General features: G+C 43.7%; 1 protein-coding gene across 4 annotated transcripts; it reads right to left on the bottom strand.

The window, feature by feature from the left end:
- Window positions 1–1,493: 1,493 nt before the first annotated feature.
- Window positions 1,494–24,739, bottom strand: spats2 (spermatogenesis associated serine rich 2). Of its 4 annotated transcripts, none has more exons than XM_048241851.1 (13): window positions 24,634–24,739; window positions 18,036–18,120; window positions 13,365–13,444; window positions 12,857–12,965; window positions 12,238–12,287; window positions 10,896–11,136; window positions 10,020–10,163; window positions 8,977–9,112; window positions 8,670–8,728; window positions 6,012–6,121; window positions 5,809–5,911; window positions 5,515–5,675; window positions 1,494–4,727 (listed from the first exon to the last, which is right to left on the bottom strand). In XM_048241851.1, the coding sequence occupies exons 2-13, from the start codon at window positions 18,058–18,060 to the stop codon at window positions 4,431–4,433; spliced, it is 1,515 nt and encodes a 504-aa protein (XP_048097808.1). In that variant the 5' UTR covers window positions 18,061–18,120; window positions 24,634–24,739; the 3' UTR covers window positions 1,494–4,430. The 4 variants fall into 4 exon arrangements, with proteins under 4 accessions (XP_048097808.1, XP_048097810.1, XP_048097809.1 ...); XM_048241853.1 differs by lacking the exon at window positions 24,634–24,739 and adding an exon at window positions 23,905–24,044; XM_048241852.1 differs by lacking the exon at window positions 24,634–24,739 and adding an exon at window positions 23,525–23,883.
- Window positions 24,740–25,442: the final 703 nt, after the last annotated feature.

Raw genomic sequence — 25,442 nt, 5'->3', positions numbered from 1 at the left:
GACTCCCCCAGAAGACTCATCATGGAAAGGCAAAAGGAAACAATCTCTGACCTGCTTTTTTTCTCTCTCATCTAAGCCGACACTAAGAGGTCAAAGCTATAACTTGGAGTAACTAAATCTGGCCTAGAGAGGAGGTGCGAGTTAAGCTAAAATGTATTGGGTAATTGGCTGTTGAGCCACTTAGACTGTCACTAACATACAAAGCCTTGGATAAATGCTACTATTTCTTTCAGGTCATCAGTTATAATACCTTAGTTTTAGTGTAAGGACTGTGATAGCAGTTGCTTGTCCATACTGTGTCTGCCATCAAGTGGCCAGTTGGTGTATTACGGTCACCATCGGACTCCAGCTGTGTAGTTTCCGAAAACAAACACACAAATCTACATTCAATAGTCTTTTATCTTTGTTCAATAAAAGGCAACTAAATTATTAATGATAAAGGCCTATTACGTTATATATGCCAGGCATATAACACTATAGATTGTTAATCATAAATGTCTTCATAATATTTTGGCTCCGATCATATCAATTACAAAATTGGCAGTTCTAAGAATAATTATGGCCACAATAACTTTCCTTATAGTATACAGTATGTTAAGGCTTTTTGCCCTCATTCAGACAGGGCAGTGAAAAGTGGCACTCAAAGAACGGAGAGAGAGAGCCCACAATAACGTTGCAAGTGTGTTCACAGCAGTCTACCCATTATGTTACCTTGCCTTAACCAGACACAGGGCCTGAACCCTTCTAGCACACCACCAAAGCCAGGTCCATGTCTCGCAAGGCAACCTTTTCCAGTATTTTCTTGGACATTTCATGTCATTAAAAAATAAATTAAAAAATGAACAGCTTTCAAAACATTCCATTCTTCTTAAGACTTCCATGTGCTTTCATAGACCAAACCTTAAATCCAAACCTGTTGGGAGCTGCTGTTCAGGCTCATTGTTGTGTTGAAGTGTGTGGCTTTAACGCTCCTCTCCTGACTAGTGCATTTCCCCCTGGTTCCCTCAAAAAACATCTACAGAAACAGAGGCATGTTATCCTATGCATCCATTCTCTACAAAACAGAATCAGCAGAAGTGACAGATGTGGATAGAAAGGGCATACTAACTAACGGAGAATAACAAACTCTTTGGACCTGAAGGGTACCCCAGACAGTGTGATAAGCTAGCCTGGCATAAACCCCTGATCTTGTGGATGAGTGAATCTGTCACACCTTGCTCGAAGTTGAATTACCATTAACCATAGTTATATTCAGACTGTGTCCATGGGCACCATCCTAGCCCGTATAGGCTTACCATGTACAGCAAGTCAACATTACAGGTTAGTGACTAAAGCAGCTTACTGAAATACCCCTCTGGTTTGTATGAAGTCAATCCGCATTGAAATATTCCAAAAGGAAGCGTTGAGAGAGTGAGAGCTACAGGTCAACTAAGTGTTGGAACACATGAATGGATGGTGGATCAGGGTGTGAAAGAACAACATTTCAAAGCCTCTGCATTTGCTAACAAGTTTTATTTTATAGTAAATGAGAAGTGTGCCAGTCAGAGGTGGCATGGACAGGGGGGGGTCCAAGTGCTGATTATCTGGAGCCAATGAAGGTGAAGGAGGCACCAGGTAAGGGTGTGGTCAGGTAGAGGCGTTGGGGATGGGCTTATGTCTTTGGTCCATACTTGGTGGAAATGGGACAGGGTGGGTGAAAAGTAGGGGACAAGAAGGCACTTGAGTTTACAGTTGTCTCAGGAAAAAAAAAAAAGATGATCTGAACAGAGGAAAGAGTTGATCTAAACTACTTCTGTAAGGTCCAGAGTTCAATGGGCCTGATGACACAGCTTCATACATAAATTAGCCACCAGGGGGCAGCCAAACAAACGTACAGTTACATATGTACACACTTCAGGAGACGAGAGAAGATGAGAGCAGTGAGCAGTAAATATCATTAACCTGTTGTTCATTCGGGTTTTCCCCCGGTCAGAGGACAACTGTTTAAAAAGACTAGAACTAAAAGCTTCAAAAAGGCAGTACAAATGAAAAAGAACAGTCTCTTTGGTGAACACCTTTACAGAAAGAGGATAAATGTCCAAAAACAGGACAAAAACAGACAAAAACACTGAAGAATTTGAGAGGGAGAAAAAAAAAAAACAGGCAAGCTGAAAATCAGTCTCGAACCTTGTGAGAGAAGGCTGCTCTGCTGAACATGTCTGTGGAGGATGGGGTGGGGTGTAAGGCTACATTGGCAGTGCAAATGTGGGCCGAGGCATGAGTGAGTCCAAGTTATGACTGACCGCTAAACGAGCCCTGCACAAACAGCTGGACACAGAGCCCTGTGGGAAGCAGCTCCAGTTAAGTCACTTCACTGAAAGCCCTCATTACTTTTAAGAAACGTGTGGGCCAAATTCTTCATCGGGTCAAATCCACCATCCTACACCTAACGCTGACCGTTAGCACTAGCCCACGCCTATCCTGCACCAGTGGGGATGAGAAACATGGTTCTCACTGCTTTTAGGAAATACTGGGGTGTGGGTGGAATCTAAAGGGAAAGAAAAACTATGGTCGTCCATAAGAAAAGGAATTGAAAGCATTTGAACTGAAGAGCACAGTTTAGGGGTTCAGGGTTGTTTTCAGAAGCCATGTCGGCATGTAGTGAATTCTGCACAGGCGTAAACGGCATGTTAGTGTTTGAAGTGACAGGCTCTCTTCACTGAGATCCAGACGATTGAGGAGATAGCACTGACTCACTGCCTTTGGGGGGGTTGTCTCATGGCTGGAGGTGATGGAGGCTCAAATGCCCCCATGGAATTTGACTCTCCCCAGGTTGGGCAGCGGTTGGGGGCAACTGCCGCAGCAAGGTGGCTACAATGAGGTATATGGCCTAGAGTTTGTTCAGACATTAAAGATGTACATTAATGTGGAGGATTCTCTTCAGTACCTCTTCAGAACATGCACACACACACACACACAGAAAAAACGTGGAGGAGAGGTGGAGGCTGAGAACCAAAGGGGGCTATATCGAGGAAGAATGTCAACCTGTGTGTGGGTAGATGTGAGGCTTGCTCGGAACGGACTGCATACGTACACACAGAGTGCTCACTCCATGCTCTGTGACGCATGTTGCACATATCCAGAGTTTGGAACAGCAATAGATCCTTTCAGTTCTACATGCATGTGGACTCACAGTGCGGGTGTGGCTACACCTCCACAATGAAGACCAGCGGGAAAGTGAACACATCTGAGAAACGCCAATCTGATCTCTAGCTCTCTACATTCATGCAGGCACACAGACAAACACGCATATACACACACGGTAAGAAGTCAGATGATTTTGTTTGTGCAGCCACGCACATCTGCACAGACAGCTGGACGGTGTAAGAAGAGAGAACACACACACACACACACACACACACGAGCGGCCCTTGTGGATCCACGTGGCAGAGGAGGAGGAAGAGGAGGAGGAGGAGGAGGAGGAAGAGGAGGGATCTTAGCTGTGTGAGAGCATCTGAGCCAGGAAGAGGGTTTGGCAGCTCAGCCTGTTAGCCCATCCCAGCCACAACGGCAGAACTTGGGCTCCAGTTCTACACAGCCCAGATCAGAAAACCAGATCAACGACTTCAAAAAACTAACTAAAACAGTCAAGAAATCAGAAATCAAGAGGAATATAGAACACAAATTAAACAGATTTTTTAAAAACAAAAACAAATTCTCAAATTAAAGCTTACACATATTGTTGATGCCCTTACATAGTGCACTAACACAAATACAAATTTAGACTAGATGGTTTGCTAATAGTCTCTGGAATGAACGTATAGGTGTGCGAACGACACCAAAAAAATGTAAAAGTTTAAAACAAAAAAAGGAGGCATTTGGAAAGCGCCTGGGTAACGGGGAGATAAGGAGGGATGGAGAGAGAGTGAAGGAGGAAGAGAGAACGTCCACAAAGCGCCTGGGTAACGGGGAGATAAGGAGGGATGGAGAGAGAGTGAAGGAGGAAGAGAGAACGTCCACATTCCTTCATGAGTGGCCCGAGAGAAACAGGGCAGGGGAGCTTGCACAGGTGGCGCTGGAGCTCAGCAGAGAACATGTAAACTTGAGTTTGATTCTTCATGGACAAGGGGATGTAGGCGTGGGCAAATAGGGCAAATAGGGCAACGAGTGGTGAAGGGGAGAGGGGAGAGGGGTGGGGGTGGGTGGGAGGGGGACTGTGGAGACCCGACTGGCCAGTCATGACACATTCCAGTGGCCTGGTCCTTCTCTAATGTGCGCCGGCTGTACTGCTCAGCTGCTCTGAGGACTTCAGCTAGTTTTAACGCTGTGTGCCACTGGTGTGTGTGTGTGTGTGTGTGTGTGTGTGAGAGTGTACAAGATGGCCAGGCTTGGGGGTGGTGGGAGGGCGAGGCGGGAGGCTATGTGCTATGACCGTGCACGGTGTGCGTGTGTCAGGGGCAGTGGGTTCGGGGGGGCCTCTGAGGAAGGCCGTTATGAGCTGGATGAGCTGGATGAGCTGGAAGAGCTGGATGAGTTGGATGAGCTGGACCATCGTGACGACTGTAAGAGGAAGAGTAGGCCGGGCCCCGGCTGTGGGCAGAGTTAGTGCCGTCGCCGTGATGGCGGTCGCCATGGTAGCGTTCACCCTGGTACCGATCTCCTTGGTAACGATAGCCACCACGCCCAGGGTTCCTGTCGTGGTAGGAGCCATTAAACCGCTGACCTCCGCGCCTGTTACCCTGGTAAACCTGAGAAAGAATACACAAAACAAACAAACAAATAAACAATAGATCACCCTACTCGTACCAAAGTAAGATGGGGTCACCCCTCTATCAGTCGAACAACATACACTGCCGTTGGGTGTTACTTAGAAATGTCCATTCCACTCCATTATAGGCAGAATACCAGCTGAGATCAGTTGCATTGTTTTTTTAATCAGGGCAGCAGTTTTCAGATTACATTATGCGCTTACATAATTGCAAGAGGGTTCTCCAATGTTCTCAGTTAGCCTTTTAAAATGATATCAGATTAGTAAACAGAATGTGCCTCTGGATCATTGGATGAAGGGCTGCTGATAATGGGCAATGTGGATTAGCCCGTCTGAGCAACACTGACAACAGAGAAACACACACCGTTTACCTTGCGCTCAATACAGCCGGCCATCACAGAGATGAGCAAGAGACCTGTGTGCAGACAGGACTGCACACACACACACACACACACACACACGAGTGTCCTCACCATCTCCAAAAAATTGCATTAAAGATCAGCCATTTCTTTCTACAACAGTCATTTACAACATTAATGACGAAAACAAGGACATTTGTAAGTGACTCCAAACTTTTGAATGGTAGTTGTATGCACAAATCAGCACACAGGTCCTCAGTGAGCTGGAGCTGAGGCGCTGGGGGGCGTTGCCCTGCTCACCTGTCTGTGTGGGGTTGCCCTGCCTACCTGTCTGTGTGGCGTTGCCCTGCTCACCTGTCTGTGTGGCGTTGCCCTGCTCACCTGTCTGTGTGGCGTTGCCCTGCTCACCTGTCTGTGCGGCTGGTTGGGGCGACCTCCGGGGGGCGGAGCCTGGGTCTGGGGGGCGCTAGCAGAAGCTGCTGACGGAGCCGACACTGCTGGGCCAATCAGGGAGGAGGAGGAGGAGCTACAGCGAGAGCGGCTGGAATAGCCCGTCTGAGGGTGGTACACTGACAACAGAGAAACACACACCGTTTACCTTGCGCTCAATACAGCCGGCCATCACAGAGATGAGCAAGAGACCTGTGTGCAGACAGGACTGCACACACACACACACACACACACACACACGAGTGTCCTCACCATCTCCAAAAGACGTGATGTTGGCCTTGAGGGGCTCCAGTTCGTAGGTGAACTTCACAGCTTTCCCCAAATCCTCGTCATACTTGCGCTCGCTAACAAAGTGCTGTGCACCAGAACACATCCATTAGAGCACATTCCTCAGTGTGACAGCGTATGAAGATACAGAGGGATGCAATCACATGAGATGGGCAAATGTGTGGTACCTTTATGTCTGCGCGAAGTTCACTCAGCTGGTCTTCAGACATGGAGGCTGACTTATCGGTCAAGCGTCGGAGTTCTTCTGCTCGCTTCTGCCTGCCATCCAGAATAGCCACTGCAACACAAGGCAGTTCCATCAAAACACAGGCACACTCACAGAGCATGAAATCACTGCACTGAGGAGACTTATACAGACTTAAGGATGGTTTATTGAGTAAATGTTTATCCTTTTACATCTTAAACAAACTAAAAGTAGGCTACAAATACAGGCTGATACGGGTTAGGCTTCTAGGCTATTCTCCACACTGACAGGCTGCAGAGAAGAGGCATGCACTCTCTGGGAAACACGCACAACCTTGAATGCTGACAGCTGACTCGTTTTGTAAGAGAAGTGCAGGAAATGGCATGAGAAACATCAGTGTAATGCTACTGCAAGTATTCAAATTAGGCTACGAAACAAACAAGTCATTTATAAAAAATAAAAATTAGTCACAGTAAATTTGAACCAGCTGCATGTTGGATTAATCACAAAAAGGCACATTTGGACAAATATTGGCAAAACCGTTATGAGTTGGCCGATATCGATATGCACCGATAAGTTTCAAAAAATAGCAAAAAATGGCAGAGATATCGTCTAGAGCAGTGTTTCCCAAACTTCCCAAACTTTTTAAAAATGACAGACCATCGCGACCCATATTGTTTTAGGCCACAGGTTCTCAAACTTTTCAATAGCATATAGCACATAACTCGTTATATTAGCCTATTTCTGGAGGTTTCTTTGGAAAGTTGAATCCATATTTTTCTCTGGAGTTAAACGTTTGCTTGTTTGTAGGCCTTATACTAAGGCTGTGTATTGATGTTGTGACAATTGGCTATGTTGTAAGAATGTGAAATGAATAAATATCAAAACAAGAGGCTTTTATAGCCAAAAGATAATGTACCTTTACTGTAGCCTAGTATAGTTTGCGAAGTGGAAAACGAGAGGAAATAATAGCTTTTAAATTGTCAATATAAATTGTAGCCTAATATAATGCACTGTTGTGCGTTTTAAATCCGAAATAATAAGGAATGTGAGGAAGTTGCTGTTAACTTTAAAGAGTGCATCTCGAAACTGTACAGCCTATGACGCAAATTGAATATGTCCAGTAGGCTACACAGATGTCTGCTTGACAGCACGGTAACTAGATTTTAATCGGTCAACGGAAGCAGCTGTCCGTTAATGTTCGTGTTGATTCATGTCCTTTGCATTTTGCAACTGCGAGGTCCATGGCAGGCGCCCCACAGAAATGTTTCATTTTGCAAGTGAGATGCACGCTGCCCCCTCTGCGACGTGTTCGCCCCCAGTTTCAGAGCTATTCTAAGTGCAAAATTGCACCGAGGGCCATGACTGTGGTAAACAAACTATATCCTAATAGAAAACTGATAACTTAAATGGTATAAGCTAGGCCTATTAGACAACATAAATTGTGCTGGCGACCCAAATAAAATCTCCTGCGACCCACCTGTGGGTCGCGACCCAGTCTTTGGGAACCAAAGGTCTAGAGGAGACTCTTCTGCAATGTCATCTGCAATGCTGTACATGAAAAGCCATCACCTCCATTATCTCAAATTAGTATGTAATACAGTGATGGCCAAAAGTGTTGGCACCCATGCTAAAGTTGACTGAAAAGAGGAATATAAAATCATCTTTTGGAAATTGATCTTAATGCCCGTGAAAAATGAGGAAATATCTAACCTTTAAGGACACCAATTTTCTTAGTGAATGAATAATGTATCATAAATAAATAAATGTTCTTCCTTAAAATACAGGGGTCATAAGTATTGCCACCCCTATGTTAAATGGTGTTATTTCAGTTAGCCTATTAGCTGGTTTGTTGCTCATTGAGCTCAATGCAAATCACTTAAGGCATTAATTAAGATCAATTTCCAAAAGATGATTTTATATTCCTCTTTTCAGTCAACTTTAGCATGGGTGCCAACACTTTTGGCCATCACTGTATGCTCATGCTATTCAGTGATTATTGTATCAATAGCATTATCACTACTACCTTGTTATGGCTTCACCATAAAGCCATCCCTTCAAACCTAAGTCGTCAGCTTGATTTGGAGGTCTGTATTCCTGAAGCCTGTACACTGTGTGACTGAGCCGAAGTGGCAACTTTGAGCCTCAGGAGTTTCCAAGAGACTCCAGTCAAGCAAGTGAACGCAGAAAAAGCTTAGATTCAGAGTCCCCGTTTTAGATCAACTATGCAGACCAGTGACTAGACAACACAAACTAAATTTGGGACAAGTTAATCACTGAGGCTAGTGTTTCAGACCAAACCTGAGTCATGTCAGCCTTGAAACTGTGTCGCAAGTGGCTTTCATTTAGAGTAAGCATCATAAGCATACACAGTAAATACATTGATAATAGAAGGAAAGTAGTGTCCCTCTTCCAACAGGCAGATGCTACCATTTACTTATTTGGTAAGTGCTTGTTTTTGTCTTTTTAGAAGAAAGCAGGAATTTTTGGAATTCGTTGGTCTCGATGTTGCTCTACTGTGTTCTCAAACACACACAGAACTACATGCACTCAAACAGGACAAAGGTCTCATTCAAGGATGGGACAAATTTGATACTCTTCCACCCTTAAGACAGACACACACACAGGTATTCATACTCACTGGCTTCAGCTTTCACTTTATCCATCTCACCCAACAGTGCCACCTCTCTGTCCATTAGACTAGAGAGAGAGAGAGAGAGAGAGAGAGAGAGAGAGAGAGAGAGAGAGAGAGAGAGAGAGAGAGAGAGAGAGAGAGAGAGAGAGAGAGAGAGAGAGAAAGAAAGAAAGAAAGAAAGAAAGAAAGTTACTCAACACGTATTAGGGAACAGAGACCACATCCTGACTGCCGGTGTGGTGTAAACATGATCCATTTCCCACATTTTGAGAGCCCTGCAGGAAGAAAGGTGGGAGAAGGGTAGCGCGAGTACCAGCTCTGAAGCTCCGCAAACGTCTGCTTCATGCGCTTGATGGAGGTGTCCATCTCATCCTTCACCAGTACGCGGTAGCGCGTCAGAGACGCCGTGCACCTCTGCAGGTCCTTCACCGAGCGGTCGATATTGGAAGCTGAGACAAACAAACAAAAAATGTGTGAAAAAGTGTACATTTCGGAGACTAGAGTAGATATACACACACAACGTGAAACACATCTCAGAGACTAGACAAGGTGAAACACATCTCAGAGACTGGAGAAGATATACGGACAAGGTGAAACACATCCCAAGAGACTGGAGAAGATATACGGACAAGGTGAAACACATCCCAAGAGACTGGAGAAGACATACGGACAAGGTGAAACACATCCCAAGAGACTGGAGAAGGCTACACACTTCTGCACAATGTATAAGGTTAGCAAAGCTTAGACCGAGTGCATCCCTTCAGTGACCTAACTCCATCTGCTCTTTATTTCTCTTCAGAAGCTCACGCTATACTGCAAGCCGTTAGGCCCTGACACACACACACACACACTTTCTCTTTAAGGAGGGTGGAAACATCACACACGTGGAGGACTTTATTAATGACATGTTGGCAGCGGATTGTAAAATGGCTGCGCTGGCCTTGCTCCCAGGGGACACTTTGCAGAGCGCACCCTTATCCTTCCTGTTGGCTGGGTGCTGGACGCCGTGCTGGGATCTGACACAGCACTTTTATTTATTCATCCCGTGACCCGGGCTTCCTCCTCACGTGGCTGCAGGCCTGTCGTGTCACTCCTGCCCTGCCTCAAGCACTGGGAAGAGGAAGTACTCATTCTCAGAAGAGGGTTGGTTGCGCGGTTGCTGGAAGTCATAGCAATTTAACAGGCTCATTTTGAGCAGTGTGAAATGTCAAAAGATATTTTCGTGCTTTGCCATCCTGGCCCATTGGTCGCCCACAAGTATGCGATGACCGACTCTGTTAGTTCTTCTCATCTAATGCTGTTATAATACTGAGGTGGGTGAGGGATTGTAGAAGCCTAGATTTAGGAAAATCTCACCAATTTTTTTGGCACCAGATGCACCTGTGTGGTCATTTGGGTGAGAGGAGCTGGAGCTGGAACCAGGTCTGGGACGCGACTTGTTGCTACGGGAACCATGTTGATGGAGTCCAGGGCTTAAAGAATGTTGCTCTGCTTCAGGTGCTAAATTCAGATAGAGACACACACATTACCTTCTGTACAAAGTAGAAATGTCTCACATGGAGAGAAGTTCACATGAGATATGTATACAACCAAATTGACGCCACATTTAGAAAATGGTTATAGAATGTGGCAAGTGAAACAGAGAGTGGTTAGTGGTGTAATCCAACACACACACACACACACACACACACACACACACACACACACTTGTTTTTGACACAGGAGGGAGGAGCAGTCAGGCAGAAGGGAGTGTAACTTTACATATCTCTACTTTCAATTCCATCTTTTGACTGCTTGTGGCAGAACACTGTATGTTTGAGCACTGGGGGAAATGCAATACGCTCTTACTGCTTAAGTATCCATTACTACACTGGTGGCTTTGGGCTGCGGTTGCAAGCAGAGCTTAACCAAACTACTAATTAGTGGACACTGACCTAACAGACACAACACATAAAGAATGAAAGTGGAGGGACATGATCAAATGAGCACATGCCTTGTGCTATACGCGAGAGGAAAAGATAATTGTCAGTTTTGTGTGTTAATAAAGTCACATGTATGGCTCCACAGATATCCTGTTAAGATCCCCCACTTCCTACTGATCAGGTAAGTATTGACTGTAATGCCAATCAGGTCTGGGTTGGAAGCCATCAATAAGAAGCAGCATGCTTGGTTGGCATGAGAGTGTGGTTGTATGAGAGAGTGGTTGTGACAGAAGCCTCTGAGCGCCGTTACCTGTGAGGTCGGGCAGGTCTGGCGTGGCGGGCTCGGAATCCAGCTCGGCGTCCAGTGACACAGAGTCTAGCTGCTCGCTCAGGGAGTCCAGAGACTCACCCTCAGCGGCCAGCGAACCGTTGGCATGGAAACCGTTGTGCGCGTCGGGCACCTCGGGAAGCAGGGTGGACTCAGATGGGGTGGGCTCAGGCTCGGGGTCTGCCTCCTTGACCTGGGGTTTAGGCTTCTTCTTTTTTTTGGGCTGGAGGGAGGAGAGGAGGAGAGGAAAGGAGAGGAGAGATGAGGTGAAGGACCAAGCAGAGGAGGACAAATGAACATCACCACCAGCACTGACGCTAAAGTCATTTCCAATGCTGAGACGGGATCTGAATGTGGCTACGATTGCCAAAAGGGCCATTAAAAATCATTTCTCCAATTTGGTACAATTTTGCCTTCAGATGAACCATTTCAGTCAGTCCAACTGTCTGCTCCAGAGAGCTTGGTGCCAGGGTGAGGAGTAAGAAGACAGCTGAACAAGTCTCAACTCAAAGTATGTCATGTATGGACCATTTCAAGAGAGTTCCATTATCAGCATCATAGTTGTCCCCACAAGGCTTCCGTTTTAACATTCCATATGTTATCTTAATGCAAAGTAGATTGGGAACCAAATAGAACATTCAAGCATTGTTTTTATTGTTGAAAGGGTCAAAGGGTGAAAGGGTTGGTGAAGGGGCCCACAGGGTCCCTGGCTGGGGAACATGTTGAGGCATGCCATAGCTCGAGGGCCTGGATCATTCCACAAAGAGACTTCAAGTCCTGAGGCAGATTTTTGTGATATTGAGGAAATTACAGCTTACTACTAGAACCCTGGAACACTATTTGTGTTTCAGGTTTCACATTTAGAATAATAATGCCAACCTGCACCACCCCATGATCTACTGATGACACTGCAGGATTTACAGTAGAATCAGCACAACTAAAAAAACACTCTGGTTTAAAACTCATACAACCATTACTATTGTAAGTGGAGTGGAGAGAAAGTGTGTGTGTGTGTGTGTGTGTGTGTGTGTGTATGTATTAGGGCTGCAACAATTAATCGATTCGTTGTCAACTATTAAATTGCCAACTATTTTGGTAATCGGTAAAAATTCTGATGGCAGCTTCTTAAACTTGAATATGTTCAGCTTTACTAACTTAGGAGTAACAATAGGACTAAGATTATTTGAGGCCATAATTTTAGGCTTTGGTAAACAATGATCAACATTTGTGTGTGCACAAAAATCTGTGGAATGCAGCACTTCAGACAACAATTTTGATCAGGAATGTGACACCCAGAGGAAGTGTCAATCATCTTGGAGCATACCTTTTTTTTCCCAGTGACATTCCATTCCTTCAGGATCTCCACAGCACTTCCTGCCAGAGTTCAAAAGCAGTCGGTCAGTCAGAGAGGGCAAACACAGGCCACTTGCTTGCATGCACGCACGTACACACACACACACAAACTCACTCACTAAGCATACAAGCCCCACTTCATTGGGCAACATCTGTGAAGAGGCCCATCCAGAGAGCTCTGCAGCTACATTGTGACGTCTGTCTGTACGTGTCGGGTACGTGTGCCACCTGGGGGTGTTTACAGCGGCTCAATCAACCATTCTAGTGTGTGTGTGTGTGTGTGTGTGTGTGTGTGTCACATTCAACTAGAGACTAGCTGAACAATCTCATGAGTGTAGTAATCTCCCAGTTGTGGTAAGCTGGCAAACATGCAACCATAACAACAGAAATGTACCAGAGCACAAAAGTGCACTTTAGCTTGGCACACACGCGCACACACACACACGTAGTTCCAAACATGCAGAGGCACATACACCCACACACACCCCTGTGCCTCCAAACTAACCATGCACTCCTCCCCTTGTTCACACATGTGTACGTGTGCTTAAATGAGTGCTTTTCTGGTCTGGCATCCACTTGTACTACCGTACCTTCCACAAACGCGTGCACAGCGCGGTCCACGCAGTTCTCAAAGTGCTGCAGCACCAGGGCAATCTCGTTGTTGCTCTTGTTGGGGACCACCGCACGCACAGCGTTTATCTGCACAGCCCAGACGAAGGAGGGGAGAGAGGAAACGGGGGCGAGAGAGAGAGAGAGAGAGAGAGAGAGAGAGAGAGAGAGAGAGAGAGAGAGAGAGAGAAAGAGAGAGAGAGAGGCAGTCAATCTGGAAAAGATCTTAACCAAAGTCAGCCAAAGCACCCCAACCCACTCTCCCCGCACCGCACCTTCCCTCTGGATGTTTACGATGGCAGTATGAAGCCCAGTTAAACATTCTAGTCAAGAAAAAAAATAAAAAATCTACCAGAATGGCAGACTGCACAGTGTAATAACAGCGTGACTTCATACTTCAGATAGGAAGACATTAAGTTGGCGTGCATGAGGATTAAGCATGGATAAATACGCTTAGAAATCTGAGAAGAAAAATTCAAAGTGGCCCACCTTCTCCTTCATCCGATCAAATGTTCCTCCCTGGGACATCACCATTTTGGAATGAGTGTCAAAAACGACACCAGACGTATCTGTAAGTGATAATGACAAAGCAGAAAAGAAAATCTTAAACCCACAAGCTTGGGAAAGAGAGCTTGCTGTCTGAGAGGCACTAAGGTAGAGCGCTGCTCTGAAGCACCAGGAGATTGGGCTGCTTTCTGTGGAGCTGGCAGGAGCCTCAGGAGGACCTCCCCCTAAAATGTAGGTCAAGAGGAACTCATCCAAACTGGGGGGTGGGGGTGTCCTACAGCAGAGGCCCATGCACTGCTCATTTTTTTCCCCCTGGTTTTCCTTCTCTTCTTGCTGTGGTATGCCACATACGTCAGCTGGGATGGTTGGCCGGTCTCTCTCTCTCGCTCTCTCTCTGTGACAAGGGATGCCAACTACTTTTGAAAAGAAAGGAGTTGAAGATGACCAGAAACATCGGTTGGTTGTTCTTTATTTAACAAAACTCCATAACGTTGTTTTATGTACACCCGTAAATAAATTAAATTTCTGGGGGAGGAAATCTGTAGCCTAACTTTGCCGAGTTTATTCAACAATGTCTTCAACTGCAGAAGTCAGCCTATCTGTGACACCAGCATGTTCGATATCCATCTTGTTAATAAGCTGTCATTATAAGATGTCACATGATGATCACATTGCTACCTACAAAACAATTCTCCTGAAATATATTCAAATTAATCTTTCCTTTACACGATTTAGACAAATCAACATGCCAAACTCAGAGAAGTTTACCATAGGCTACATCAGGGCATTAGAAGTTTACCATAGGCTAAATCGGGGCATTAGATGTCTTCTACTGGAAGCCAAATGCCCCATTTTTAGGCATCACGCTGGTGTTTGCAAATAAGAGTACTAGTAAACGGCCTATAGTACTACATACTAATAATCTCTTTAATTATTAATTTTATGGAGGGGTGAAATATATGCGTTATTTTTTTTTATCATATCTGAACTCCTCATCCGAGTTTTGCGAGTGTGACCTCTTTGCATTCGGCCCATCATCATTCATATTCCGATCACCTTTCATATAATGGAGATAGCGTTTTGAAACCAAACTCTTCAAATATTTGATCTTAATTTGATGTCAAAGTTCATTCGACTGATGCTTTTACTTAGTTAGCAGAGTTACAAACTTCCCTTTTCTCATTGACAAAGTATGACCACTACTTGACTTGAGCCTATATGACTTGTTCATCAGATTTTTATGAAACTCTCTCATATTGACAATTACACTCCATGCTAAAAGGCCCTTTGTTCTCAACAACCATTACAAAGTTTACTGCCCATCTCATTATTCCAGGTAGTCCCTCTGTCTATTTGAAATGCAAATACAGTCATCCTCGACACACATGCTTGTGTAAACATACTTATACATGTGCAAACACATGCACATGCCAAAATAGAAGGATGGGGCGGGGAGCAAACATGTTTGTCTACTTCTCCACGCACGCTGCTTTTCCATGGCCTAGTAACGTCCCAGGGCAGTGACTCAGGAGCCCTGGGACCTGCGGCTGTGCTGGCACAGATATAAACACTCACACCCTGGAGGACAACAGAGGCGCCACAAGAAGAAACAGCTCAACGTGGCCAGCACACAGCCGGGAGCTCACAAGCTGACGCCCTGGCTCTGGGCTTGGTAAGACGACAAAGATGGGTACATCTAGAACGCCCAAAATAATGTGAAGCGTCGGACTAACTCCACAACTAAGCCAGCTCAGATGGTCCCAAATTATTTGGTTTGCAAAACCTGGCCACACAGATTCCAGCTCAACAACACACATCTACTGGTTCCCTGAGAGGGATGAATTATTCAGACAGAGGTGATTGTTCACTGTTAGGCCACTAATAGGCCAAAAGCACAAGCTCATCTTTGAGCTGAAATAAAAATCGTTAAGGCCTTACAAATGTGTCACCTGTTTCACAAACCAAACAGTGGTTCAGATCAGCTGCTATTCCTTGGTCTATGTCAAAGATCTTCAGTCATTCCATATATTTAAAATGTCAAAACACGTAAACATGACACCATACAGTGTTACAAAGTTAACATTTGTTGTTCAAACATTAGTCATCACCTTTCTCAAATACTGCCCTGAAGCTACTTGGGTGATTTCTATCAAAGGAACTAAGCTAGAGCAGTTAATAGGAGAAGGAATCTTGCCAGTCAGCAATCCCCAACCGCAAAAAGAGTTACAGAAATAGCCCAACAGGTTACACAAGCATCTCAGAACTGACGTCACAACACGTCATACAAATAAAATTAGGTGATACGGCTAGGTGACACTGGCTCTGTGCAAATTGAGCCAGACACTCTTGAACTCTGGATCAAGTTCACCAAGACAGGCAAGAGTGATAAGGAAGTTGCGCAGCCTAGCAACTCACTGATTCCATAAAGCAATACAAACATTCTAGCACATACAGCTGTTCTGTACTGGGTCAAATGCCATCAAGAAAGAGAGTGTGTACACAGTAGGCCTACACAATTATTTGACCATTTTCAGGTTTACAATTAATACATAATAATTTTCAAAATACACTGTTAAGACACATATTCCTAAAAAGTTACCAAAATATCTGGGATTATCCATAACCAGTCTCTCACACTATTCAAAGCTCAAAACAAACATGATGCTTTGTTTGTCACCTGCTCGTCACCACACCTGTGCTCTGGGAAATTTTTAGAAACTGAATCCAATCTGTTCTTCTTCAACTATTTCATTAAATTGTAGGCTATTATTTGTTCGCTCCTTTCCCAATGTTCTCACATTTGATGATTACCAAAGAAAATGGGGTTCAACTCTTCCTTCAATTTAGCTTGGATCTTTGAGCTTAACAAATGTAACTGAATTAAGCACTTAACTGTCTGAGCAGTCTGAGATAAAGCTAACCTTGACCCTCATTTAGACTTTAGACCAAGGCTAAACGCTCATAGTGTGCAAGTGCCTTAGGCTTGTGTTACGAACACAACTTATGTGGCGGCATCAGACTAGACACAACAATGCAGACTTTCCTTAACAAAACAGCACAACAGTAGGCAAAGCGGCCACAGGGCCAGGTGTTTGAACCTTTAGCTCGCATCCACACCCTCCCAGCCCATATGATGGCATCTATGCAAACTGCACCAATCCCAACTCCCTTTTAGCACAAGCCTCATTAGTCGGGCAGGTTGCTATGTCTACAGCCAGAGCAAAATACCAACACACCCAAAATTACACGCTGTGCGATTAACAGTCAAAGACAATCAGGGAAACAAAGGGGCATCTATGGTTGACAAAGAGGAGATAGCTATGGGAACAAATAATCATGGGAAATTGTTGTTGACTTGTGGTTAGATAGGGGATAAATAAAATCATTTAGTCAAGGTAGCCTGAGATTACAGATGGCAAACAAACGAGATTGCATAGACTATAACACAATACTGATAGATGATAAAAAAGCACATCTTCTCCTTCATCAGCTTGTATGTTTCATGCCTAGTATGCTTCTCATAATGCCAGTTCAATTTTGAGGCAGATGCTGTGCACTGTACCTCACATAGATTTGTTTGAACAAAGCATACAGTAGCCTACAGCCGGCACTAAGATGTACTAGATGGACAATGGGATTCTTGGCTACTGCAACGTTAAAACATTAATACTTGCTTCACAAACATTACATACATGTCAATGTATTAGGTTAACACTTTTACCTCCTTAAAAAAATTCAAACGAGTTCACTACTTTCACATTAAGTCCTAAGTACTGTCTGGATAATTCTACTACCAACACACTACTTAGAATTCTTTACTAGTGCGGATGCAGTACTGTCGGTCATACTGCCCAGTCGGGGTTTAAGAGCAAATCATTTTATTAAAAAAGGCCCATTTGATCTTGGAGGAGCACGTTTGTGGCGGAGTGTGTCCATGGGTGTGTGTGACTGCAGACGTGGCCATGCAGGCTCAAGAGCGGAGTTTGGGATGGAGGAACGCCAGAGCGGCCTCTCTCCTCTCCCTGGGGCCACGTGTGTTAAGAAGGCAATAAATACAGGATTACGTCCATAAAGTTATGCAGCATGCGCAACTCAACCAGCTATCCATTTCCCTCTAAATATGTGTGTGTGTGTGTGTGCGTGTGTGTGCATAGCTCAGAATTTAACAACCTTGTGGTGATTCAGGCAAAGGTGGAACTTTAGGTACTAATGACACACCTCACTGGTATCCCATTCTTTCTCCCGCAAAGAACAAAAGGCTTTTAGACAGATTTTTTTTATTAGTCGAACGCCCCTAATTCAAACCTTACTAATACTTCACTAGATATAAAATGTGGTTGCTAAGGTACACTGACAGTCATTCCACCTGTATTATCACTCCAATGACTGAGGGAGACCACAACAATGCAAGTGGCGGCCAATGATATGGCTGGTGTGGCCTGACGTGAGGTTTGGCAGCACTGATCATTGACCAGACTGGATAACTTGTGGTGAGTGAGGTAAGATGGTTTACAGTGGGCATAACTCGGGGGATTTGCCTGACAGCAGTTAGGTACGTGTGCCGTGATGGATGGGATGTGTATGGAGAGAAGTGAGTGGGGCCAGGAGTGAACAAGAGAAGATGGTGTGTGTGTGTGTGTGTGTAGGGCTTACCTTTAGGGATGTTTTTCCGGGCCATGCTGTAGTCCACTTGTTGCTTGTCCTAGGTGAAGATTCAGCTCTTACCTTTGTTCAGAAACTAGAGTGGGTGACAGGTAGAGAAACAGGGAAAGAGAGGGTGAGAGAAAGAGAGGGTGAGAGAAAGAGAGGGTGAGAGAAAGAGAAAAAAAAGATCAGCAAAATCTCAGCATGCCAGGTCCCTCAGCCTAGTGGATAAACGCTGTTCTTAAGCAGTTTCTGCTGTCTCTATAAGCTGTCTGCTCCTGCTGGAGGAGGCCAGCAGCGGCTCAGATGACAGCCTGGGGAGGCGCAGGAGCCGGGTCAGCCGAGGACAAACCAAGTGGAGGAAAGCCCAGCATCCACATGTGCACATAAACGCTTTCCCCTCCTGTCACAACTCAGCCATTCTCTCCCCTCCTCTCACAACTCAGCCATTCTCCCCCCTGCCTCCCTCCCCACCCACTCGACACTTAAAAAGCTTTTCCGTCAATTAATTAGTCTTCTCCCCCTTTCCTACACCTAAACAAATATACTTCACATGAAAACTTCACGGCCCACCTTGTGACTTCCATCAAGCCAAGCCTTTCAAACGGCAGTATGAGAGTCCAAAGTGCCTAGCAATGCATTGGTCTTCACAATTACTACAACCCTCAAAAACAAATGGTTGGACAACATCCATGACCTCCATGTAATGGCCTCTCCAGATGTAGGCCTACACCGCACAGAAAAACTTAAGTCACATTGGTTGAGAGTATTCTAGTCCCATTCCCTCTTCAAACCTAACAGTTTGGTGGTGGGGGCAATATGTTCTGAAGAGTTTTCTGTTCAGTACTGCACATCCCTTATGCTTATGAAGCCCATTTCCTCTGCTCATAAACTCATCTGATGAAAAACACATTTGGATGAATAAAGATCTGTCTGGCATGCAGTTGCAGAATCTGCATTCAATATTGGGCTTGGCGGCGGCGACGGCCTGGCCAAGGCTGGACCGCGGATCACGGCTCACAGGAGCCATTCCTGCTGATGCAGCTCCACTCCTGTACTTCACTGCCCGTTTTTCTCCAGTTGGAAAAAGGCAACCTGATATACGGACAACCACTCTCAGCTCATGACGCACTAATCCCACCTTTGCAACTGCAGAAGTGGCTGAACAACAATGGCACAGTCACAGATGAGGACAGCCACACGTAAAATGAACATACCCTAATCAAATCTGCAGTTCTAGTGATCACCACACTGCCAATCTCAGACACTTCACTTCACATTCCAGTCAGTTCTCTCCTTAGCCTGCAGTTTGTTGTGGAAAGTACAACATACCCAAGTCCTTTCTGCTCTATTGTGCTGGCTGTCAGCAGGACAAACTACGTCAAACCCCACACAGTTTCTTAACAGCTGACGCACAGATCCTTCAGGGCTTAGAAATACGTTCCAGCTGTTTGCCAAAGAGGAGGGAGAACCTCCAACCCTGTGCTCTTGTCAAGCAGGTTGGGCGTTGTTCAAGTCAATCTCAACAATGCTTGAATATGCCCCGCGGGCTCCAGTTCATTCATATAGGTATGATATTGGTAGAAATCTCATCTTGAACCATTCTTAAAATAGGACACATCTAGGGCCTATCTTTGTCACAGCACATGTCAGAACCATTGTAGTGAAATCATAGAAAGGGAATTAAGCATGGGGCCAACATACGAATGTATGATTTTATGGGCTGATCCAGCTATGGCCAACAGTAGTGATCGGTGAGGCGGTAAATCTTTGAAAGTCCTGTTGAATTCATAAATTCCACAGAGGAAGGCAGAGCGAGGACTATTGCTCAGTAGATAGTGATCTGCCTGGCCAATATGTAGTTTTAAGCTGTTCACCGAATTCAAACTCGCACTGAGCTGCCAACCAATTTTACCTCAGAATATAGTTCTAATTCATTCATTCGAACTCACACAACAGGGGAATTCTACACAAACAGGTGGTGTTTCAAGATATCTTGCAAGCGGACTAAATGCCTGACGGACTGCATGAAGGAATGGATGGAAATAAGCAGGCAAACATTACTTGAACATTCGGGTTTTAACTGTACATACTGGGTTTTAACTGAACATTCGGGTTTTTATAGAGCGCCCGGTCATTATGGGAAAATAAGTCCGGTTTTAACTGTACATACTGGGTTTTAACTGAACATTCGGGTTTTAACTGTACATACTGGGTTTTAACTGAACATTCGGGTTTTAACTGTACATACTGGGTTTTAACTGAACATTCGGGTTTTAACTGTACATACTGGGTTTTAACTGAACATTCGGGTTTTAACTGTACATACTGGGTTTTAACTGAACATTCGGGTTTTAACTGTACATACTGGGTTTTAACTGAACATTCGGGTTTTAACTGTACATACTGGGTTTTAACTGAACATTCGGGTTTTAACTGTACATACTGGGTTTTAACTGAACATTCGGGTTTTAACTGTACATACTGGGTTTTAACTGAACATTGGGTTTAAACTGTACATACTGGGTTTTAACTGAACATTCGGGTTTTAACTGTACATACTGGGTTTTAACTGAACATTCGGGTTTTAACTGTACATACTGGGTTTTAACTGAACATTCGGGTTTGAACAGGGATAATACAAATAAAACAATGAAACCGGTCATAATGTCAATAAAACAATGAAAACCGGTCATTATGGGAAAATAAGTCGGACAGAGCTTAACAGACCGAACCCGAGCGGAGCGGGTCTTGTTCCGCCCTGAAGGGACTTATTTTCCCATAATGATTGGCGTTCTATACATTATCCCGCTTTATTATCTGACTACTTGCCAAAACTAAAAAATAAACTCCACGATATGTCTCTTTACACTTATTTGTTACCGTTTCGTTGTGGCTTTTGCTGAGAAACAAATAGTTCGCAACACACGCTGAACTTGAATCAAACATTCTTTAGAACACAGCTGATCAACCATCTGCTTTCACTTTTGAATGAAGTTCCAATGCAAGAAGTGACCGGAATACTTGCGGAGCGATATGATCAGCAGCACAAAACTCTGGGCTAACATCATGGTGTTTTTGGGTGTGTGTGTGTGAGGTATGATTTCCTGCTGTATGAAGGTACTCCATGGAGAGCAGAAAGTGTTTCCTGTTTTTATAGTATTTTATTTATTTATTTATTTATTTATTTTTTTGCCTGTATACACACTGCACTGCTTATCTGCATGTACTGTATGCTTTTCTTCAACCATTGGGTGTTCATGTTGTCATGTTGTACTTTTTGTCCTATGTTGTCTATGGATGTCTTGCTGCAAACCAAATCGCCCTTAGGGGACACTAAAAGCTTTAAGTAAGTAAGTAAACCCGTTGCCATTGACAGCAGTAATTATATGTTTGCAGCGGTAATCACATGAATTTATTTTACTGTAGAACGTTGGGAAATCCCATTCAAGTCAATGGAGCGTTCTACTAGCATTGTGAAGAGCCGTTTAATAATGTTACATAATGTTCTATACTAATTGTACATCAGTTAGCTACATTGAGCTGTTTAAGCAGTTTTGCTGGAGCTGAACGTTCATGGTCTATCAACATCAATTAAACCATGTTAACCTAGCAACCAACATGATTACCATAGCCACCACCACATGTTCCCCTACAACAGCCTAGCAACCATCTTAATTACCCTCACAACCACCACTATAATATCAACCTAGCAACCACCATAGTAACCAACATTATTACCCTAGCAAACAGCACAGCAACCGCTTTAGTCCGCATAGCAACCACCATATGTACCCTAGCAACAACCTAGCAACCACCACTACAATGTCAACCTAGCAACCACCATAGCAACTAACTACCCTAGCAATAGTCTAGCAATCATCTTAATTACCCTAGCAACAACCACTACAATGTTAACCTAGCAACCACCACAGCAACCAACATGATTACAACTACAACTACATGATTACAACTATGTCTACCTCTTTGTTTAAGAGGTGTCTAAAGACATTCCTGTTCAACATGCACTTAGTTGTTTAAGTGTTTCTTATGCGTTATGGTTTGTATAATATTGTTTTATTTTCATTAGGCTGTTGATTAATTTGACATTATTGTTTATTATTGATATTCTCCTTAATGTAGCCTTACCATGTCATTGTTTTTATATTATTGATTGAATGGACATTATGGTTTCATTATTGCTTTTCCCCTCATTTTCATTGCTTATTTTATTAGGCTATTGGTGGAATTGATATTGTTGTTTATTATTACTATTCTCCTTATTTAAGTTTGACCAACAATCTAATCTGTATTTGTGAGTCGCTTTGGACAAAGGCGTCGGCCAAATCCAGAACCATAACAAGCAAAACCATTGTAACCATCTTTAATTGATCTGTTTTAACGCTGTATATTTTACATCATATGCATTGCATTTTCATGCAGTGGTCCTTGGAATAGAATTTCTAGTTCATATCCATTGTATTGCTCCCTATTGTACCTCAGTGACAAACTATAGTGATCCCCGAAACTTAATAACACTAACGTGTCAAATCATTGGGGCAAATTGTTCTTCAGTTAAACATATTTATAACCTTTATTTCACTTTCCACTTCCCCACTTTTTTTTATTTCAACGAACGGTCTTTCTAGATAGCTGCCTTAACTTGATGCGAATAGCCCATCTAATGCCAGCTGGCTAACGTAAAGATCAAAGGCCACTCACTCACTGGGTCGGACAAGAGTGCATTCCTAAGATAAATGTACCTGATGACAAACCACTGTAAAGTTATCCAATAAGGTTTTTTAGTAAGCAACTTGATTGCTAACCAACTGTTATATGAATGGCAAGCGCCGGTAACATTAACGGTAACGTTACGACTTAGAAGGACTGTGGTTTAACGTTAACGTTAGTATCGGAACTCCCCCTATTACCGTCGGTCCCGTATTTCCACCGTCTTGCGTTTATGTGTCACTTAATATCCATTTCTATACAAACCAAGACAGCGGACTCCTAAAGAAACGCAACCACCCACATGTACCAAAAATGACATTTTACCGTGACTCAAAGAGCTGTAAACAGTGTTGTAAGGCTGCGTGTACACAACCGCTTGGAGCTCCATTGGAATTTTAATTTCATGACGAGAATTCTCGGTCTAACCGTTCATGAGCCATTGAAACGGTGTAAATAGGCGACCCATCAGGCCAGCACTATAACTCCAAGCGTGGTAAACAAAATCGGATATTTCAGGCAGTAAATGCTCCCGTTAAGAACCAAACCAGATTTTGTTCAAATCTACACATCTATGGCTAATGAAAAATGTAAGGTTCATTTAGTAAATTTTATTTTGAAGTGTTAAAAAACATCGTTGTTTTAGAATTTCTGAACAAAAGTGGTGATAATTGGGGGTGTTACGATATCGCTAACTGGGATAAATTAACGGTAACGTTAACCAAGTTTGCCGACAACAAATGTCAATGGAAAGATTGCATCTAACTTACCCCGATAACTTGCAGCCTTTACCACAGTCATATCTAATGACCATGGGATCCATCTAACGCGAACGTTAACGGGCACGTTACACTAACGTTATCTAATGATAGTTTCATTTCATTTCAAGTGAAAGTTAACGTTGCTACCTGGCATTGGCTTATTCACTTAACGTTAGCGTTAGATGTTTAAAATCACACCTTCATGCACGATCTGGCTAGCTATTTATAACACCAACTTTCTATCTACAGCTAACGTGATCGAATATGAAAACATTTAACGTACTGATAAACACAAACAGGCTAGAAGCTAGGTTGTTACAAGAGAGACGTCTGGTTGGGAATGCTAACGGATAACACTGGATAACGTAGCTGAACAAAAGATCACTAACGTTAAAAATCAGTGTTGCCTATCGCACACACAGCCGTAATGATGCCTGCAAAATTGCACATGACGTCAAAGACAACTCGTGAGTTATTCTCGACATTTCGTCTCCAATGCTTATAATAATATGATAGGACTAGTGGTCTAACTTGCATGCTGAAGCTTGGGCTTTATAGCTAGCTAACTTCGCATTATGTATGTGGCAGTATCTTAGCAACGCTCAATAGCTAGCCAGCTAGATAGGTAATGTTAGCTTCGCAAGCTAACAGTGGCGACACCTACTAAGGGTTGACTTAACTTGTTCAATTACATATGGTGGTCTGAAATATTAACGTTAGCTGTATAGTTGGTCACCTTCTTTAAATACACCAATGCAAGTAGAATGCTAATGCATGCAATACAATGGCAGGAAGACAAACTAACACTATGGCTTTACGTAGAGGTACTCTATTACAATATTAGCTTAGTTAACGTTAGCTAAATGCGCACAAATTCTCCCATATATTTCTGATTTGGATAGGTTGACTAGCCAGCATGAACATTAGCTAACGTTATTTCACTAACGTTAGATTCTAGCTGTTGGGTGGCTAGCTGGAAATTCTACTATCTTCATTGCACGTACCGTGCACTTCACTGCCCAACCTGTTCACTATGAGTCACATTTAAGTTAAATTCCAATATCGTTTCTCCTCCTTTTCTTTCGTAAAAACCCAATGTTGATGCATCTGAGGCTCACCTGTGCCTGTAGGGAAGTCCGCTGAATAACGTTACCGTATGAACTGAGCGCTCTGTCCAGCCAGCGTCTCTCAAGCTCTCAACCCGGTTTTAAGTGATATGGCGTCACTTCCGAGCAACATAGCAAACCTGCGATGCGATGCAGTGGCGATGTCAAACGCATGCAAGTGCTGTTGTGCAACACTTGATAATAAAGACCCTGTTTTGAAACTATTTAATGTAACGTTACATCGGACTAGCTGTTTCACACTTTGTCAGTTATACTTCACTATGTGATGTTCCGATTTATGATGAGTGGAATGACCCAACATTCAACACACTTTCTGTGGCAATTATTAATAGGATTTAGAGACCAATAGCTTCCTTTTTGACACGACTGAGATGAGTTGAGGTTTCTGGATGGGCTTGTATCACATCATGTGGTCCATGGCTAAAAATTATGATAGGATTTGAGATAGTATGGCCTAGGCCCTAGGCTATCAGATACACAGGCAAAGGAAGAAGATTAACAAAAAAAACAAAAGAACAAAAACCTGTTCTGTCGTCAAATATTAATTAGTTTCATGTAGAATAATTTGTTGATTTGTGGGTAGAGAACCCATCATGAGTGATGACGGGGGTGGGTCTAGGCCGCCAGACACCAGATGACACCAGATGACTGGAAGGGCCAAATGAAACAAGGAAGGTGCCTGCTTGATAACCCCCAGTGAAATGCTCTGGGCTGCTCTGTTGGTCCATTTTGCTTTGTCTATATTTACCTATAGTGTTTGGGAGCCACAATTGTAATGTAATGTAAGCCATTAAATTCAG

The sequence above is a fragment of the Alosa alosa genome, chromosome 4 (assembly GCF_017589495.1).
Source record: "Alosa alosa isolate M-15738 ecotype Scorff River chromosome 4, AALO_Geno_1.1, whole genome shotgun sequence".
Lineage (NCBI taxonomy): Eukaryota > Metazoa > Chordata > Actinopteri > Clupeiformes > Clupeidae > Alosa > Alosa alosa.
The sequence above is the reverse complement of the archived record's forward strand: the minus strand, read 5'-3'. Positions and strand labels throughout refer to the sequence as shown.

Bases quoted from the DNA above. Each gene is read 5' to 3' on its own strand.
- spats2 (XM_048241851.1), bottom strand. From the start codon at position 18,060: ATGGCCCGGAAAAACATCCCTAAAG. The intron at 12,966-13,364 runs GTGGGCCACTTT...TGGGCTGTGCAG, and splicing joins TTGATCGGATGAAGGAGAAG to ATAAACGCTGTGCGTGCGGT. The intron at 10,164-10,895 runs GTAACGGCGCTC...ATCTGAATTTAG, and splicing joins AGACCTGCCCGACCTCACAG to CACCTGAAGCAGAGCAACAT.